General features: G+C 43.6%; 2 protein-coding genes across 2 annotated transcripts; both read right to left on the bottom strand.

Annotated features, from left to right (window-relative positions):
- Positions 1 to 8,393: 8,393 nt before the first annotated feature.
- On the bottom strand, positions 8,394 to 12,914 carry LOC115186596 (stonustoxin subunit beta-like; the record flags this gene model as incomplete). Its single annotated transcript, XM_029746184.1, has 4 exons — positions 8,394 to 8,989; positions 9,371 to 9,417; positions 11,343 to 11,516; positions 12,721 to 12,914. Coding segments are annotated over 4 exons (966 nt in total), but the record flags the coding sequence as incomplete, so codon positions are not given.
- Positions 12,915 to 14,971: 2,057 nt separating this feature from the next.
- LOC115186589 (putative nuclease HARBI1) lies at positions 14,972 to 16,489 on the bottom strand. The gene is made up of 4 exons (XM_029746178.1): positions 16,057 to 16,489; positions 15,872 to 15,987; positions 15,664 to 15,775; positions 14,972 to 15,569 (listed from the first exon to the last, which is right to left on the bottom strand). The coding sequence occupies exons 1-4, from the start codon at positions 16,487 to 16,489 to the stop codon at positions 15,199 to 15,201; spliced, it is 1,032 nt and encodes a 343-aa protein (XP_029602038.1). The 3' UTR covers positions 14,972 to 15,198.
- Between the last annotated feature and the right edge of the window lie 606 nt (positions 16,490 to 17,095).

A 17,095-nucleotide genomic window follows, 5' to 3' on the forward strand; every position in this document is an offset into this window, starting at 1 on the left:
AAGTAATAGTATTTCTAACGATTCAAAAATCGCGCCACTGGAATTTCAGTAGCTGTTACGTAGGTGGGACGAAATCGTCCCACATACCCCAGAGAGGTTAATAGACCCAACTCAAACATCTGCTATCTTGAAATGTCCAAAAAGGTATTTAAATGGGCCTACCAGACATCTTCTTGAGAGAAGATAAGGTCAGGGACTCCTGACTGACTTTACTCTCCGTCATGTTGAAATATGACAAAAGCTCTAGGCTGTTTTTAACCACTTCCGGTTGTCACAGGAAGTTCTTACTCAACACACCTTGTCTTTGGGGTAGACATAAACAGAATCCTGAATAAGAAGTCTCTACCTTAATAATTGACTGAATGACACATGGTTGAGTTGCGTAATTTTCACTATCTGCAGGTGGCCATATGACAATAGCTCTAGGCTGTTTTTAACAACTTCCGGTTGTCACAGGAAGCTCTTGCTTCACACACGTTGTCTTTGGGGTAGTCTCAGTCCTGTCTGATGCTGTCTGGTCAGTGAAACAGTCTGTCTCAGTCCTGTCTGATGCTGTCTGGTCAGTGAAACAGTCTGTCTCAGTCCTGTCTGATGCTGTCCGGTCAGTGAAACAGTCTGTCTCAGTCCTGTCTGATGCTGTTTGGACAGTGAAACAGTCTGTCTCAGTCCTGTCTGATGCTGTCTGGTCATAAAGAGTATAACAATGTTGCTGCCCGTAGCGTTGAAGGCAAGGGAAGCCAGTGAGCATTTGGCTTCCTTTGATTGTGTTGGCTGTGCTAGCTGTGCTAGCTGTGTTAGCTGTGCTAGCATGTGCTAGCTGTGCTAGCTGTGTTAGCTGTGCTAGCTGTGTTAGCTGTGCTAGCTGTGCAAGCTGTGGTAGCTGTGTTAGCTGTGCTAGCTGTGCAAGCTGTGCAAGCTGTGTTAGCTGTGTTAGCTGTGCTAGCTGTGCTAACTGTGTTAGCTGTGTTAGCTGTGCTAGCTGTGCTAACTGTGTTAGCTGTGTTAGCTGTGCTAGCTGTGCTAGCTGTGTTAGCTGTGTTGGCTGTGCTAGCTGTGCTGGCTGTGCTAGATGTGCTAGCTGTGCTGGCTGTGTTAGCTGTGCTAGCTGTGCTAGCTGTGTTAGCTGTGCTAGCTGTTTTAGCTGTGCTTACTGTGCTAACTGTGCTAACTGACTATGTTTGTAGATGGATCATCAAGAAAGAACCACGATGGCACTAATGCGACAGGATATGCTATAGTTACAGACACAGAGGTCTTGGAAGCAGAGCCGTTACGAGAAACTATTCAGCACAATAAGCAGAAATAGTAGCACTTACCCGTGCGTGTCAGTTAGGGACAGGAAAATGTATTACTATTTACACAGACAGTGCCTATGCATTTAACACAGTACACATATTTGCAGCCCAATGGAGAAACAGGGGAATGGTAACCACTTCTGGGAAACCTATTACACACGCTCAGTTGATTTTGAATCTATTAGATGCTGTACTTTTGCCAGAAAAGTTAGCTATTTGTAAATGTGAGGCCCACATTAGTGGGACAGATAGTGTCAGTAACAACAACAGAAAAGCAGATGCGGAAACGAAAAAGGCAGGTTTTAAACCGCAGCCGTCGACACAGCAGTTCTTAAAAGAGGAAGTAAACATAGACAAAGCTATATTAAAATTGTCAGTCTAGAGCACCAGTGAAAGGGATTTCGAAATGGGAGAAGTTAGGAGCAATTTATATAAGGACGGTATTTGGTATCATGATAAGTTACCAATTCTACCTAAGTCATTGTTTAGAGATGCGGCAAGATTGACACATGGGCAGAGCCATGTGTCAACAGGGGGATAGTAGAGCAGGTTCGGAAACACTTTGTGGCCTATTGGTTAACGAACTACTTAAAAAAAAAAATGTATAATAGATAAGTATATTAAATGGGAAGAAGCGGTCCCAACTTACTGGGTGGACATGATTAGGGTAGTTGGTTTACTAGGATCTATCTCTTTAAATAATGGATTAAATTTTAGCTGATCAGGTAAACCATATAGAATGCCAGAGTTAGGGAGGCCAGAACAGGTAGACATAGAAGTTGAAGATATACTAACAGAACACATGGTTAACTAAACCCGTATATCCGAGACTTTGTGTCCAACAGGTGAATTACAGGAGAAGATGATTCACTCAATCCAACCAGGAGACTGGGTGTGGATCCAGTCCCTGAGGAGAAAAGAACTGGAAGCAGCCACGGTGGGAGGGCCCAGACCAAGTGTTCCTGGTAATAGCCTTCGTGGTGAGAATAGCTGAAAGAGCTACCTGGATTCATATCACACATTGCGGGAGGGTAAGACACACTGACACTGTCGAACAATCACAGAGTTAGGAGAAGAACCGAATACCAATAAGGTTCGGGCGTTACCTCTCTAACGAAGATTCCCTAACCCGCCCGATCCTCACTGTGTGCGTTCATAGAAGTGAAAGTGTGGGTTGGCCTCTAGCCAGGGATAAATTCTCCGGGAGGGGGTGGGGCTTTACAGGGGTACTGTCAGTCTGAGCTGTCTGATTGTGGGAGCCACATTCCTAATACACCATGAACCACTCGAGAAGTCAGAAAGTGGTAACTTGACCCATAGTGTAGAAGATGAGGAGTTTTTATGGCCTAGGTACAAAAGGTCACTCGATCTGGATAAAAAGGAAGTGAGAGTAGAGTTAGGGAAGGATGTCTCAATAGAGTTCTATGCAGACCAAATGGGGTCCCTAACCTCCTGGCAGTCTAGGACTCGGACTTCATGGGGAAGATATCTGTGTAGATTCCAGTGTAACTCATGGAATCAGGTCATAGCTCACACAGAGAGAGAAGGCTATGTCAATCCACACACCCAATATAGAAACAGATGGAGTATAGTGAAGGCCAGGGTTTTTGACTGCAATCCAGAGCAAGGGAAGTATTGCTTGAAGATAGGAATGACCATTAAAAGCATAAAGAAAGAGGATTTAGGGTTATGGTATGTTGGCCTTGACCAGACCATTTTCGACACTGCGGTACCATTCCGAGTAGTAGAGGTTAGGACAGGAGATAGTTCTACCGCCAGCCAGAATACCAGTAGTACCCCTGATAAAACGGACATTACCCGTGTAGTCATCCAGAGCCAAGGACCGGTGAGGATAGTTCAGATGAAAGATCTTAAGGAAGTGATTGAGGTGGAGACTTGCTTTGGGGATTCCAACCTATGGCTGGAATGGATTCAGTATACAGCTAGATCAGTAGCTAAAGAAGAAGGTTATGCCTGCGCAACAGCCAAACTTCAGTTGACAACCATCCACTTTCTACTCGATGGAATTAATTTACCAAGGGGAATGGCCTGTATGGTAAAGCTGTTCATGAAGGCAAGGAAGCCAGACAGTTGCACTGATCTGCATTATCTGTATCCTTCGTGCCCATTAGATCCAGACTTCCCCCTTTCACAGTCGCAGGATGAGACTATTATGTAATGAAAATACATGTATTCGTTTTCTTTGATCTAGTTTGATTTTGTGTGACATTTCTGAATCCAATAAAAATAGATGTGTTATATTGTATGTGAAATATTTAGCCAATAGGGTGGATTGTAATGGAAATAATATGATTAAAGGTTTGACTAAATGATTTCACCCTGAAAAGGTATAACCGAGTGATTATAAGATGAATGTACTAATGTGTGTGTGTCGGAAAAGTTGAAGCTTAATGATTTAGCAATGTAAGCAACCAGACAGCAGACAACTTGTGACCACTGTGAAACTGATAACAGGAAGAAGGTCTCCCCACCCAGGGAGGGGAGAAACCTTTAGGCTTGCAGTAGATTATGTAACATGGGTATGACATATGGTATGACCAAATGTCAGGTATAAAAGGCTGTGTACATTGTATGATATTCAGAGCTCTTGTAAATAAACATTCTGACCAATTGTAGGCTGGCTCTCCGTCTGCTTCATTCAACCAGAATCTTACACCCTCTGGGGGGCAGACTGAGTAGTTTAATTGAAGTTCGGTTTATGAACATTGGGAACAGAATTCCCATGACAGAAGGTAGAAACTAGGGCCTGTAGGACCTGCCTTGTATATAGTGTTGTTAAGAAGGTAGAGCAGGGCTTTATTATGGACAGACTTCTCCCCATCTTAGCTACTGTCGTATCAATATGTTTTGACCATGGCAGTTTACATTCCAGGGTTACTCAAAGCAGTTTAGTCACCTCAACTTGCTCAATTTCTACATTATTCATTACGAGATGAACAGGTGACAAAATATTAAGGATAGCTTCCTAATATTGAGTTATGCCTGGTCAGTTTGTCATGGAAAGAAAAGGTGTCCTTAATGTTTTGTGTAAATTACATAATAATAATACATTTATGGATTGTTTTATGTAGCCTATCGTTTTCTTTTTATTCAACCTGCCATCTACCCACCTGGGGACTGAGGGTTATGAGAGAACCCCCACATCACTAGCTTCTCTTTATTCAACCTGCCATCTACCCACCTGGGGACTGAGGGTTATGGGAGAACCCCCACATCACTAGCTTCTCTTTATTCAACCTGCCATCTACCCACCTGGGGACTGAGGGTTATGAGAGAACCCCCACATCACTAGCTTCTCTTTATACAACCTGCCATCTACCCACCTGGGGACTGAGGCTTATGAGAGAACCCCCACATCACTAGCTTCTCTTTATTCAACCCGCCATCTACCCACCTGGGGACTGAGGGTTATGAGAGAACCCCCACATCACTAGCTTCTCTTTATTCAACCCGCCATCTACCCACCTGGGGACTGAGGGTTATGAGAGAACCTCCACATCACTAGCTTCTCTTTATTCAACCCGCCATCTACCCACCTGGGGACTGAGGGTTATGAGAGAACCCCCACATCACTAGCTTGCATGTTCTGCAGCCTTGTAAAGATAAGGAGGGGACGACTATCGACGAATCCTAACCTCAACCCTAACCACCCTGCTAATCCTTCCCTTAAATTAAGACCATAAAACAACATTTTCCACAGACAATTTTGACTTTGCAGCTGACATATCTAGAGGAAATCGCACAGTTCTGCCTCCAGGTCAAGATTCATGACAAACGTCAACATGAGACAGGGAGAAGCAATGTAAAAATCAATAACGAAATTGTTTTCACAATTAACATGCTTTTTCTTGTTTCAAGTATCTTTTATTATGAAAAGTACAATATAACCATGTATACTTCTACAACTATGGAGCGTATGTCTACATATAATTGTACAATTTGTTTTTCCAACATAAAAGACAAGAAATGATCACATTGGTATTTTAACGGTGTTATTGTAAGAGTTTAAATGTTTAAACAGAGGATACATCTAAAACAGGATAAAACAAGTGCAGTATGTTGTGAGAATGTTACTTTAACGTCGATTCATAACGTCACACTATAACTTCATGGGAGTCTTGTGGAAAGACTGCATGTTGTTTTGGGTGGATTGAGTGACGTCTTCATCAACATTTTGCAGAATATTCCGGTAATATTTTCACCTCTTGTCGGCTGCAGACATTCATAAGGAGTTCCAGTAGTTTATTTGCCATTTGCAGGTATTAAAAGTAATACATACATTGTAATTCCTTGTTGGATCTCTCTCACATACAGGACAGTACATACCAGAGGAGGCTGCTGAGGGGAGGACGGCTCATAATAATGTCTGGAACAGAGTGAATGAAATGGAACACATGGAAACCACGTGTTTGATACCATTCCACTTATTCCACTCCAGCCATTACAAGCCTGTCCTCCCTAAATAAGGTCCCACCAACCTCCTGTGGTACAAACAGTAAAATATATCATAAAAAATGCAAAGTGGTAAAAGATCAGAAAATATTAGAAGCCTGTCATGTGTGAGTGTCCAGTGTGTGTGTTTGTGTGTGTGTTCAGTGTGTGTGTGTGTCCAGTGAGTGTGTGTGAGTGTGTCCAGTGTGTGTGTGTGTCCCCAGTAAGTGTGTGTGTCCAATGTGTGTGTGTGTTTCCAGTGTGTGTGTGTGTCCAGTGTGTGTGTATGTGTGTGTGTGTCCAGTGTGTGTGTATGTGTGTGTGTATCCAGTGTGTGTGTCAAGCGTGTGTGTGTCAAGCGTGTGTGTGTGTCCAGTGTATTTGCCCAGTGTTTGTGTGTTTGTCCAGTGTGTGTGTGTGTCCAGTGAGTGAGTGTGTGTGTGTGTGTGTGTGTGTGTGTGTCCAGTGAGTGTGTGTGTCCAGTGAGTGTGTGTGTGTGTGTGTGTCCAGTGAGTGTGTGTGTGTGTCCAGTGAGTGTGTGTGTGTGTTTCAGTGTGTCTGTGTGTGTGTGTGTGTGTGTGTGTGTGTGTGTGTGTGTGTGTGTGTGTGTGTGTGTGTTCAGAGTGTGTCCAGTGTGTGTGTGTTCAGTGTGTGTGTGTCCAGTGTGTGTGTGTGTTTCAGTGTGTGTGTGTGTCCTCAGTGTGTGTGTGTGTTCAGTGTGTGTGTGTGTTCAGTGTGTGTGTTTCAGTGTGTGTGTGTGTGTGTGTGTGTGTTTCATTGTGTGTGTGTGTGAGAGAGAGTACGTGCCCAGTGTGTGTGTGTGTGTGTTCAGTGTGTGTGTGTCTGTGTGTTTGTGTGTCCAGTGTGTGTGTGTTTCAGTGTGTGAGTATGTGCCCTGTGTGTGTGTGTCCAGTGTGTGTGTGTGTGTTTGTCCAGTGTGTGTGTGTGTGTGTGTGTGTCCGTGTTTTTGTCCAGTGTGTGTGTGTGTCCAGTGTGTGTGTGTGTCCAGTGTGTGTGTGTGTGTGTGTGTGTGTGTCCAGTGTGTGTGTGTGTGTGTCCAGTGTGTGTGTGTGTGTGTGTCCAGTGTGTGTGTGTGTGTGTCCAGTGTGTGTGTGTGTGTGTGTGTGTGTTCAGTGTGTGTGTGTGTGTGTGTGTGTGTGTGTGTTCAGTGTGTGTGTGTGTGTGTTCAGTGTGTGTGTTCAGTGTGTTTGTGTGTGTCCAGTGTGTGTGTGTGTGTGTCCAGTGTGTGTGTGTGTGTGTCCACTGTGTGTGTGTGTCCAGTGTGTGTGTGTCCCCAGTGTGTGTGTGTGTGTGTGTCCAGTGTGTGTGTCCAGTGTGTGTGTGTCCAGTGTGTGTGTGTGTGTTTCAGTGTGTGAGTATGTGTGTTCAGTGTGTGTGTGTGTGTGTCCCCAGTGTGTGTGTGTTCAGTGTGTGTGTGTGTGTGTTCAGTGTGTGTTTCAGTGTGTGTGTGTGTGAGAGAGAGTACGTGCCCAGTGTGTGTGTGTGTTTGTGTGTCCAGTGTGTGTGTGTTTCAGTGTGTGAGTATGTGCCCTGTGTGTGTGTGTCCAGTGTGTGTGTGTGTGTCCTGTGTGTGTGTGTGTGTGTGTGTGTCCGTGTGTGTGTCCAGTGTGTGTGTGTGTGTGTGTCCAGTGTGTGTGTGTGTGTGTGTCCTGTGTGTGTGTGTGTGTCCTGTGTGTGTGTGTGTGTGTCCAGTGTGTGTGTGTGTGTGTGTGTCCAGTGTGTGTGTGTGTGTGTGTGTGTCCAGTGTGTGTGTGTGTGTGTGTGTCCAGTGTGTGTGTGTGTGTGTCCAGTGTGTGTGTGTGTGTGTGTGTGTGTTCAGTGTGTGTGTGTGTGTGTGTGTTTGTGTGTGTGTCCAGTGTTTGTGTGTGTGTCCAGTGTTTGTGTGTGTGTCCAGTGTGTGTGTGTGTGTGTGTGTGTCCACTGTGTGTGTGTGTCCAGTGTGTGTGTGTCCAGTGTGTGTGTCCAGTGTGTGTGTGTTCAGTGTGTGTTTATGTGTGTGTCCAGTTTGTGTCCAGTGTGTGTGTGTGTCCAGTGTGTGTGTGTGTGTGTGTCCAGAATGTGTTTGTGTGTGTGTGTGTCCAGTGTGTGTGTGTCCAATTTGTTCCCAGTGTGTGTGTGTGTGTCCAGTGTGTGTCCAGTGTGTGTGTTGAGTGTGTGTATATCCAGTGTGTGTGTGTGTGTGTCGTGTGTGTGTGAGTGTGTGAGTGTGTGGTGTGTGCGTGTGTCTGTGAGTGTGTGCGTAAGTGTCCAGTGTGTGTGTTGAGTGTGTGTGTGTGTGTGTGAGTGTGTTGTGTGTCTTGTGTGTGAGTGTGTCGTGTGTTAGTGTGTGAGTGTGTGCGTCCAGTGTGTGTCCAGTGTGTGTATGTGTCCAGTGTGTGTATGTGTCCAGTGTGTGTTTGTCCAGTGTGTGTGTGTGTGTGTGTGTGTGTTTGTCCAGTGTTTGTATCCAGTGTGTGTGTGAGTCCAGTGTGTGTTTGTGTCCAGTGTGTGTCCAGTGTGTGTGTGTGTGTTTGTCCAGTGTGTGTGTGTGTGTTTGTCCAGTCTGTGTGTGTGTGTGTGTGTTTGTGTGTGTCCATTTTGTGTCCAGTGTGTGTGTGTGTCCAGTGTGTGTGTGTGTGTGTGTGTCTCCAGTGTGTGTGTGTGTCCAGTGTGTGTGTGTGTGTCCAGTTATTATTTCAGGGACACTGAGGATTCATAATCAACCCCAAATCCAGGATAGAGGGGCTCAGTGAATGTGGAGGTGAATGTGATCAGGTGGGTCAGTGTGTCAGAGGAGGCTCTATAGAAGGACAGAGTGCCGGCTGGCCAGTCCAGATACACTCCTACTCTGTGGGAGCTGGAGGAGGGGACGTCTATGGTAGTGAGATTATTATTGTGCCTGGCAGAGTAACTGTTGTCAGAGCAGAACAGACTCCAGGACTTGTCATTGTATCCAAGCCAACAGTCATTAACCCCTCCTCTCCTGCTGATTCCTTTATATGTCACTCCTATATCAGCCCCTCCCCCACTCCACTCTACCTCCCCTCTCCCACTCCACTCTACCTCCCAGTAACAGCGCCCAGTCAGACCCTCTCTACACAGCACCTGTCTCCAGTCCTCAAATCTCTCTGGGTGATCAGGATACGGCTGCTTCTCTGTCCTACATGTCACCTTTCTGTTCTCCTCAGATAGAGAGAGGAGTCTGTTTACTGTGTTTAGGTCCAGTGTGAGATCACAGACATCTGATGGATGAAACCAGACACAATATTAGAAATCATCATCATTCACATTAGAATGTTAACTCACTTTTCACTAATTCATTTAATGTAGATGTTTCTAGGTATCAAAAGGAGAAGTTAAGGTAACTTGAGACTTGTTGAATGATCATGTTATACTGTATGGTAATATAATACACACTTATTCACAATAATTACACACACACACACACACACACACACACATTGTCAAAGCAACTCTTTGTAAACGTTGGTGTCCCTGATTTCTGCTTCTGTAGAACTACAGTTGATATTTAATATGACCAAGTAAGTAATGATGTTGGTCTTTGACTTAACTTGAATTAAGACTTATTCTTAGTCATATTCTTCACAGCAGTCAACACTCACATTTTCTAAGTCCAGGTTTCATTCTGTTCTCTCCACCATGTTCCACACTGTAGCGGTAAGCAGAAGAACAGACAGTCATTGAGGGATACACCTGAACACACACACACACACACACACACACACACACACACACACACACACACACACACACACACACACACACACAACTTTAAGCGTTGGTAAGAATGGTTGTGTGTGTGTGTGTCCACTGAGTGCGTGTGTGTCCAGTGTGTGTGTGTGTGTGTGTGTGTGTGTGTGTGTCCAGTGTGTGTCCAGTGTGTGTGTGTGTGTGTCCAGCGTGTTTGTGTGTGTGTGTCTCCGGTGTATGTGTTTCCAGTGTGTGTGTGTGTGTGTGTGTGTGTGTGTGTGTGTGTGTGTGTGTGTGTGTCCACTGTGTCCGTGTGTGTGTGTCCAGTGTATGACCAGTGTGTGTGTGTCTGTCCAGTGTGTGTGTGTCCTGTGTGTGTGTGTCCACTGTGTGTGTGTGTCCAGTGTGTGTGTGTGTCTCCAGTGTGTGTGTGTCCAGTGTGTGTCTCCAGTGTGTGTGTGTCCAGTGTGTGTCTCCAGTGTGTGTGTGTCCAGTGTGTGTGTCCAGTGTGTGTGTCCAGTGTATGTCCAGTGTGTGTGTCTCAAGTGTGTGTGTGTGTCCAGTGTGTACAGCAAGTGTTTCCTGTGTGTGTGTGTGTGTGTGTGTGTGTGTGTGTGTGTGTGTGTGTGTGTGTGTGTGTGTGTGTGTGTGTGTGTGTGTGTGTGTGGACACTGGGCACACACTGGACACACACTGGACACACACACACACACACAGTGGAGGCGGACACACATTGGACACACACACACACACTTGAGACACTTACTGGACACACACAAACACACACACAGGACACACACTGGACACCCACACACACTGGACACACACACAAACACACTGGACACACACACTGGACACACACACAAACACACTGAACACACACACACACACACTGGACACACACAAACACACACTGGACACACATAAACAAACACTGGACACACACACAAACACTGGACACACACAAACACACACACACTGGACACACAGGACACACTTGACACACACACTGAACACACACACACACACACTGGACACACACACACACACACTGGACACACACAAACACACACTGGACACACACAAACACACACTGGACACACACAAACACACACTGGACACACACAAACACACACTGGACACACACAAACACACACTGGACACACACACAAACACACACTGGACACACACACAAACACTGGACGGACACACTGGACACACTGGACACACTGGACACACACACAGTCAGCATATAACTTTGTCCATGTGGTGGAAAGAATGTTTGTCTTAACTAGCCTGATAAGTCAAACATGTCTGATATGAACATTGAACAAAATAAATAAATACAGTAGGGGAAGAGGTAATTGTTTGGGCTAAATTATAGATGGGCTATGTACAGGTGCAGTGATCTGTGATCTGTGAGCTGCTCTGACAGATGGTGCTTAAAGCTAGTGAGGGAGATAAGTGTTTCCAGTTTCAGAGATTTTTGTAGTTCGGTATGCTCTGGTCTGAGTCGCGCTGTACAAAACTGGCGATAGCTTTTCGAGCTAAGGGATAGCTGATGACCGCCAACCGTGGCTAGCTGAACTCCAACGTTAGCCAGTGAACTGGCCAACCTCTGGCTAACCTCTGGCTTCTGTTGTGGATTTCAGAGTTGAGGTAAATAATATATATATTTTTTTTAATTGGTGAGGCGGGTTGCAGAGTGTTTTGACATTGAGTTTTTAGAAAAAAAATATAAAAAGATATGCGAAGAAAATATGTAAATATATATATACACGGGACACGACAAGAGGAGGACAAAGGACGTCTGACTGCTATCTTTATATTGACTGCTATGCTATTCCATCTTGGAATGATGATTGACATAAACCCTCTACATACTTGAGTTTCTCCAGTCTGCAGTGTGGATCCTCCAGTCCAGCAGAGAGCAGTCTGACTCCTGAGTCTCCTGGGTGATTGTAGCTCAGGTCCAGCTCTCTCAGGTGTGAGGGGTTTGACCTCAGAGCTGAGACCAGAGAAGCACAGCCTTCCTCTGTGACTAGACAGCCTGACAGCCTGCAAAGAGTCAAATCATATTAAAATCACACTGCTATTCTTTGGTGGTGAAAATAGTGGCAGTATATTTTTTTCAACATATTCAGATAAATCAGTGTCCTGAAACCTGCAAAATCTATTCATCAATTAATGAATCTTTATTTTAAATGATCATATTACTTGTAGAGAAATATGTACAGTACAAATATTTGAGTAGACTGATCAGACCAGTTTAAAAGCAGTATCAGTCAAAAGACAGACAGTGAGGTATCAGATTTAGATTGTATTGAGTATACAGTCCACACCATATCTATTTTGACAGTGAAGATAACATTTTAAATGTGGCTCTAAACTCCAACATTTTAGATTTCAGATCAAATGTTTCATATGAGGTGACAGTATATAATGTCACCTTTTATTTGAGGATATTTTCATACATATCTGTTTCACCATTTAGAAAAATAAAAGCACTTTATGTGTCTAGTCCCCCTATTTAAAGAAGTCATATGTTTTCTGACCAATTCACTCATAGTGTATTAAAGCAGTCAAAAGATTAGTGTTTGGTTGTAAACTAGTTGGTCACATTTGCAAGTTTGTTTTGCCCAATAATAAAATGGTGGATGATGACTGGATAATTTTCTGTCTAAGTGAGTAGATAACATGTGTCTAAACACTACTAAATGAATCCTGATGATAACATGATTAATACAAATCATGAATGAATCATGAATAATAATGAGAGAGAAAGTTAGAGGCTACAACAAAACATGCTAACCTCTCACCATTACCAATAACAGAGGTTACAACAAAACATGCTAACCTCTCACCATTACCAATAACAGAGGATACAACAAAACATGCTAACCTCTCACCATTACCAATAACAGAGGATACAACAAAACATGCTAACCTCTCACCATTACCAATAACAGAGACTACAACAAAACATGCTAACCTCTCACCATTACCAATAACAGAGGCTACAACAAAACATGCTAACCTCTCACCATTACCAATAACAGAGAATACAACAAAACATGCTAACCTCTCACCATTACCAATAACAGAGGATACAACAAAACATGCTAACCTCTCACCATTACCAATAACAGAGGCTACAACAAAACATGCTAACCTCTCACCATTACCAATAACAGAGGCTACAACAAAACATGCTAACCTCTCACCATTACCAATAACAGAGACCAACTACAGGAATACTGACCTCAGAGTCTCCAGTCTGCAGTGGGGATCCTCCAGTCCAGGAGAGAGCAGCTCCACTCCTGAATCTTTCAGGTCATTGTTACTCAGGTCCAGCTCTCTCAGGTGTGAGGGGTTTGAACTGAGAACTGAGGCCAACACTTTACAGGATGTGTCTGTGAGTTTACAGTCAGTGAGTCTGCCAACACAGAAGAAATACAATAACAGACAGGTTGTATTAAAATGATACGCTTAGCTTTCTCTGTTTACACTGTTACCCTGCACAAATAGTGTGTTGGGTTTGACCACAGAGCTGAGACCAGAGAAGCACAGCCTTCCTCTGTGACTAGACAGCCTGACAGCCTGCAAAGAGTCAAATCATATTAAAATCACACTGATATTCTTTGGTTGTGAAATTAGTGGCAGTATATTTCTTCAACATATTCAGATACATCAGTCTCATGAAACCTTCCATATCTATTCAGAAATTAATGTATCATATTATAAATTACAAATTATCAAAGTTTTGCCTGCAGATAGAAACTCAAATATGAGTAGACTGACCAGACCAGTTTAAAAAGCAGTATCAGTCAAAAGACAGACAGTGAGGTATCAGATTTAGATTGTATTGAGTATACAGTCCACATCATATCTATTTTGACAGTGAAGATAACATTTTAAATGTGGCTCTAAACTCCAACATTTTGGATTTCAGATCAAATGTTTCATATGAGGTGACAGTATATAATGTCACCTTTTATATGAGGATATTTTCATACATATCTGTTTCACCATTTAGAAAAATCAAAGCACTTTATGTATCTAGTCCCCCTATTTAAAGAAGTCATATGTTTTCTGACCAATTCACTCATAGTGGCTTAAAGTAGTCACAAGTTGAGTATTTGATCCGATATTCCTTGAACGCAGCGACTACATCAAGCTTGTGACTCAAACTCGTTGATCGATTTTGCAGTTTGTTTTGGTTGTGTTTTGGGTTGTGTTTCGCCCAATATTAAAATGGTGGATGGTGTAACGTCTGCTTCCAGCTCACACTCTCAAACACGTAGATCCCCCTGAACGCAGCTCCCTCTCCAGATCACAATCACCTGAATTCTGATCACCTGTTCACACACCTGTATGTCATTATCAAACTCTATTTAGTTCAGTTCTTTGCACCCCCATCATTGTGAAGTGTTGTTTGTTTTGTGACACAAGGCTATTCGGAGTGCTGCATTTCCCGTAATTTACTCCTCCCTGCCTGTACTGTTGCCTTTTTGGACCCCTTGTGTATGACCTTCTGCCTGCCCCTGGACCCAGCTACCTGCCTCCTCCTGTGGTCCTTTACAATAAACACCTGCTGAGCCCTGCGCTTGAAACCAGGGGCCTGTTGCACAAAACTAGGATAAGGGATTAAGCCAGGATATCTTGGTGATCCTGGCTCAATTGATCCGTAATCCGGTTGCACTAAAGATGGATAGGGGGCAGGAGGATATGTTATGGTATAAATTACCATGGAGATTTATTCTGTGGAGCTAGCCTGCTCCAGACCAGGCTAAATTCCAGGATCTATTTAATCTCATCCCTAATGTCAGTCAGCAGTCACCACAAATGGAAACCAATAGTTATTTCACTGCTCACTATACATTGTTATCACATATAACTAGACCCACTGTCATTATTTAAACGTTTGTGATCATTAATTTCAATGATTTTGGATAAAAAATAATTTTTAGATTATGTTGCTATCATTAGATAATTTACAGTTTCCCATAGACTATAAGGCTATATATAAAATGATAGAATATTAGGGCCACAGAGGGGGAAAAAAAAGTAATAATATTGTAACCGGTTGTTTTAAAGGAGGACAGTTGTTAAAATGACAGATGTGGGGCATTTCGTGAAATTGTACTTCAGTATGGTTTCATAAACAAAGACATGCTGATGTGCCAGAATATTAAGTATCACATTGTCATAAGTATCAAAACTGTAAAAACAATATGTAGCTTTTCTGCAGAAAGAACCAGCCTCATAAATTTATGACTTTATCCTTTTTCTTCAGTGTGGCCCTAGTACTCTGTCATATAAACAAATACACATTCCATATGAATATAAAAACACAATGTGTAACATTATGTTCCTTTATTGAATAAGGACAAAACAAAGCAGGTAAACCATCAGCTCCTTTCGAAACTGAAGTCACAGTGACTACAAGATGGAAAGCACAGAATCCAAGCATATTATACAAAATGATACATACACATTCAAAGGTCTGTATATAACACACCCTGCATGTCTGCACACTAAAATAAATGCAGGACAAATCCATACACATCAACTGAACAGACAAATGAATGGATGCAGTAGCCTCCCTGCAGCCTTGTATTACACACAGTATACCGCACAAACATCATAAGAGGCCAAATTCGTAAAAAAACGAACCCAAAAAACCCCCAATTCCTCTGCCACCGCAGGACATATTTAACCAAAATTGAAAGCACACATACTAACTAAAATAATTCAACACATATTGGTCCCTCAGCAGCCGACCACTGTCGTCATCAGGGAAGATTGCCGGATTGTCCCAGTCCATGGCTGGTGGCACTCTGGGGGCCCTCTCCTTCCTCAGGCAGGCCACATTGTGGAGGACAGCACAAGCCACAGTAATATCACATGCCCTAACAGGGCTGACCCTTAATTTGTGAAGGCAGTGAAAGCGTGCCTTCAGGAGGCCAAAGGTCATTTCAACTCTGGCCCTGGTCCTGGCATGGGCATGGTTGTAGGCCTGCTGTGCTTCCTGGGGGTCTGTGAAAGGTGTCAGGAGAAAAGGCTGGCAGCCATACCCCCTGTCTCCCAGCAACACACCAGAGAATTCACCTGTCAACACAAAATCTCATCATTACTACCTCATAAACACAGTGATATTCTTGACACAGCCATGATGGTTATAAATAGGGGTTGTGTGGCTTACCTTGTGATAGGCACTGATAGATTTCAGAGGCCCGAAAGATTCTGGAGTCATGGACTGAGCCAGGCCATTTTGCCACAACATTGCTGATCACACAGTCAGCATTGCAGACCATCTGAAATCATAAGATGAGGAATATTACACCAATCAATGCACATCACTGGCAATGCAGAGTGTTCGTCAATGGACAATATCAAAAAGTTATGTTCACCTGAACATTAATGCTGTGAAAGGATTTCCTATTCACAAAATCGGCCTCATGGGCACCGGAGGGGGCTTTTATCCTTATGTGTATGCAGTCCACTGCACCAATGACATTGGGGAAACCTGTCACACAAAGTAATGAGTATCCTACTATGTGTTAACAGTTGTCCTGTAATTTGTAGATCCTCTTACCTGCAATCCTATAGAACTCCTCTTTGATGTCACAGAGTCTTCTGTGGCCAGGGAAGGAGATGAAGACATCTGCTAATGCTTTGATAGCCAGACACACACTCCTTATTGTGCGGCAAATTGTGGCCTTGTTCAGCTGTTCTGCATCCCCCACTGAGTACAGGAAGGCTCCACTAGAAAAAAAGCGCAAGGCCACACAAACCATTTGCTCCACACTCAGTGCATGGCTCCGTGCAGTGCGGTGCTTAATCCTGGGACCCAGTAGTCTGCATAGATACCTGATGCCATCTGCAGAAAACCTGTATCTTTCATATAGATGGTCATCAGGGAAGGCCAGTGGGTCCAACCGGTCCCTGAAGACCCTTTCTCGCCTGAAGGCTCTCCTCAGCACAAGTGCTTCTTCATCCACCACATCTCGCACGAATGGGCATGCCATTGTCAGAGCAGAAAGGAACACACAATTTTGGGCCTTCATATAGGCTAGTGGCCACACCTGGTGCTGGGGGGGTGGGCAAAAGAGGGCGATGCCTTATAACGATGACTTGGTTGTACTGATTGCTGGGAAAATAAAAAAAACCTTAGAAAGATGCCACCGTCCTGTGTGCTCACAATAAGAGCTCATATGTCATGGCTCACTTGACTTTACGAGAATATACCTAATTTTTATTTTGAGCTGTGTCATCTTCTTGGAGCTGGGGGAGGAAAGAAAAATAATGATTAATACATTTGTGTTACAGTTAGCATACAGTGTACATTGAAGGCATATCTCACCTCCCTCTCAAGTTTTTTTATTTCAAGGTCCAGTTTCCTAATTGTCCTCTTTTTTATTTCGGACTCCAGTGCAAGATTTTCCATCTTTTTCTTCTTGTACTGAATGTCTATGTCTGCCAGTTCTATTTGGCGCCGGAGGTGGTTGCCATACAACTTTCTGATAGCTTGTGAGCTCTGTGAACACAATACAATTAGCGCAGCTGGAATTTGGCAGGATGTGGTGTCCTTTTATTAATACGCACTATGTTGCCAGGCTGGTTTTCCCACTGTA

The sequence above is a fragment of the Salmo trutta genome, unplaced genomic scaffold (assembly GCF_901001165.1).
Source record: "Salmo trutta unplaced genomic scaffold, fSalTru1.1, whole genome shotgun sequence".
Classification (NCBI taxonomy): domain Eukaryota; kingdom Metazoa; phylum Chordata; class Actinopteri; order Salmoniformes; family Salmonidae; genus Salmo; species Salmo trutta.

Bases quoted from the DNA above. Each gene is read 5' to 3' on its own strand.
- LOC115186589 (XM_029746178.1), bottom strand. From the start codon at position 16,489: ATGGCATGCCCATTCGTGCGAGATGTGGTGGATGAAGAAGCACTTGTG. The intron at 15,988-16,056 runs GTAAGAGGATCT...TTTGTGTGACAG, and splicing joins GGAGTTCTATAGGATTGCAG to GTTTCCCCAATGTCATTGGT. The intron at 15,570-15,663 runs GTAAGCCACACA...TTGTGTTGACAG, and splicing joins CTATCAGTGCCTATCACAAG to GTGAATTCTCTGGTGTGTTG.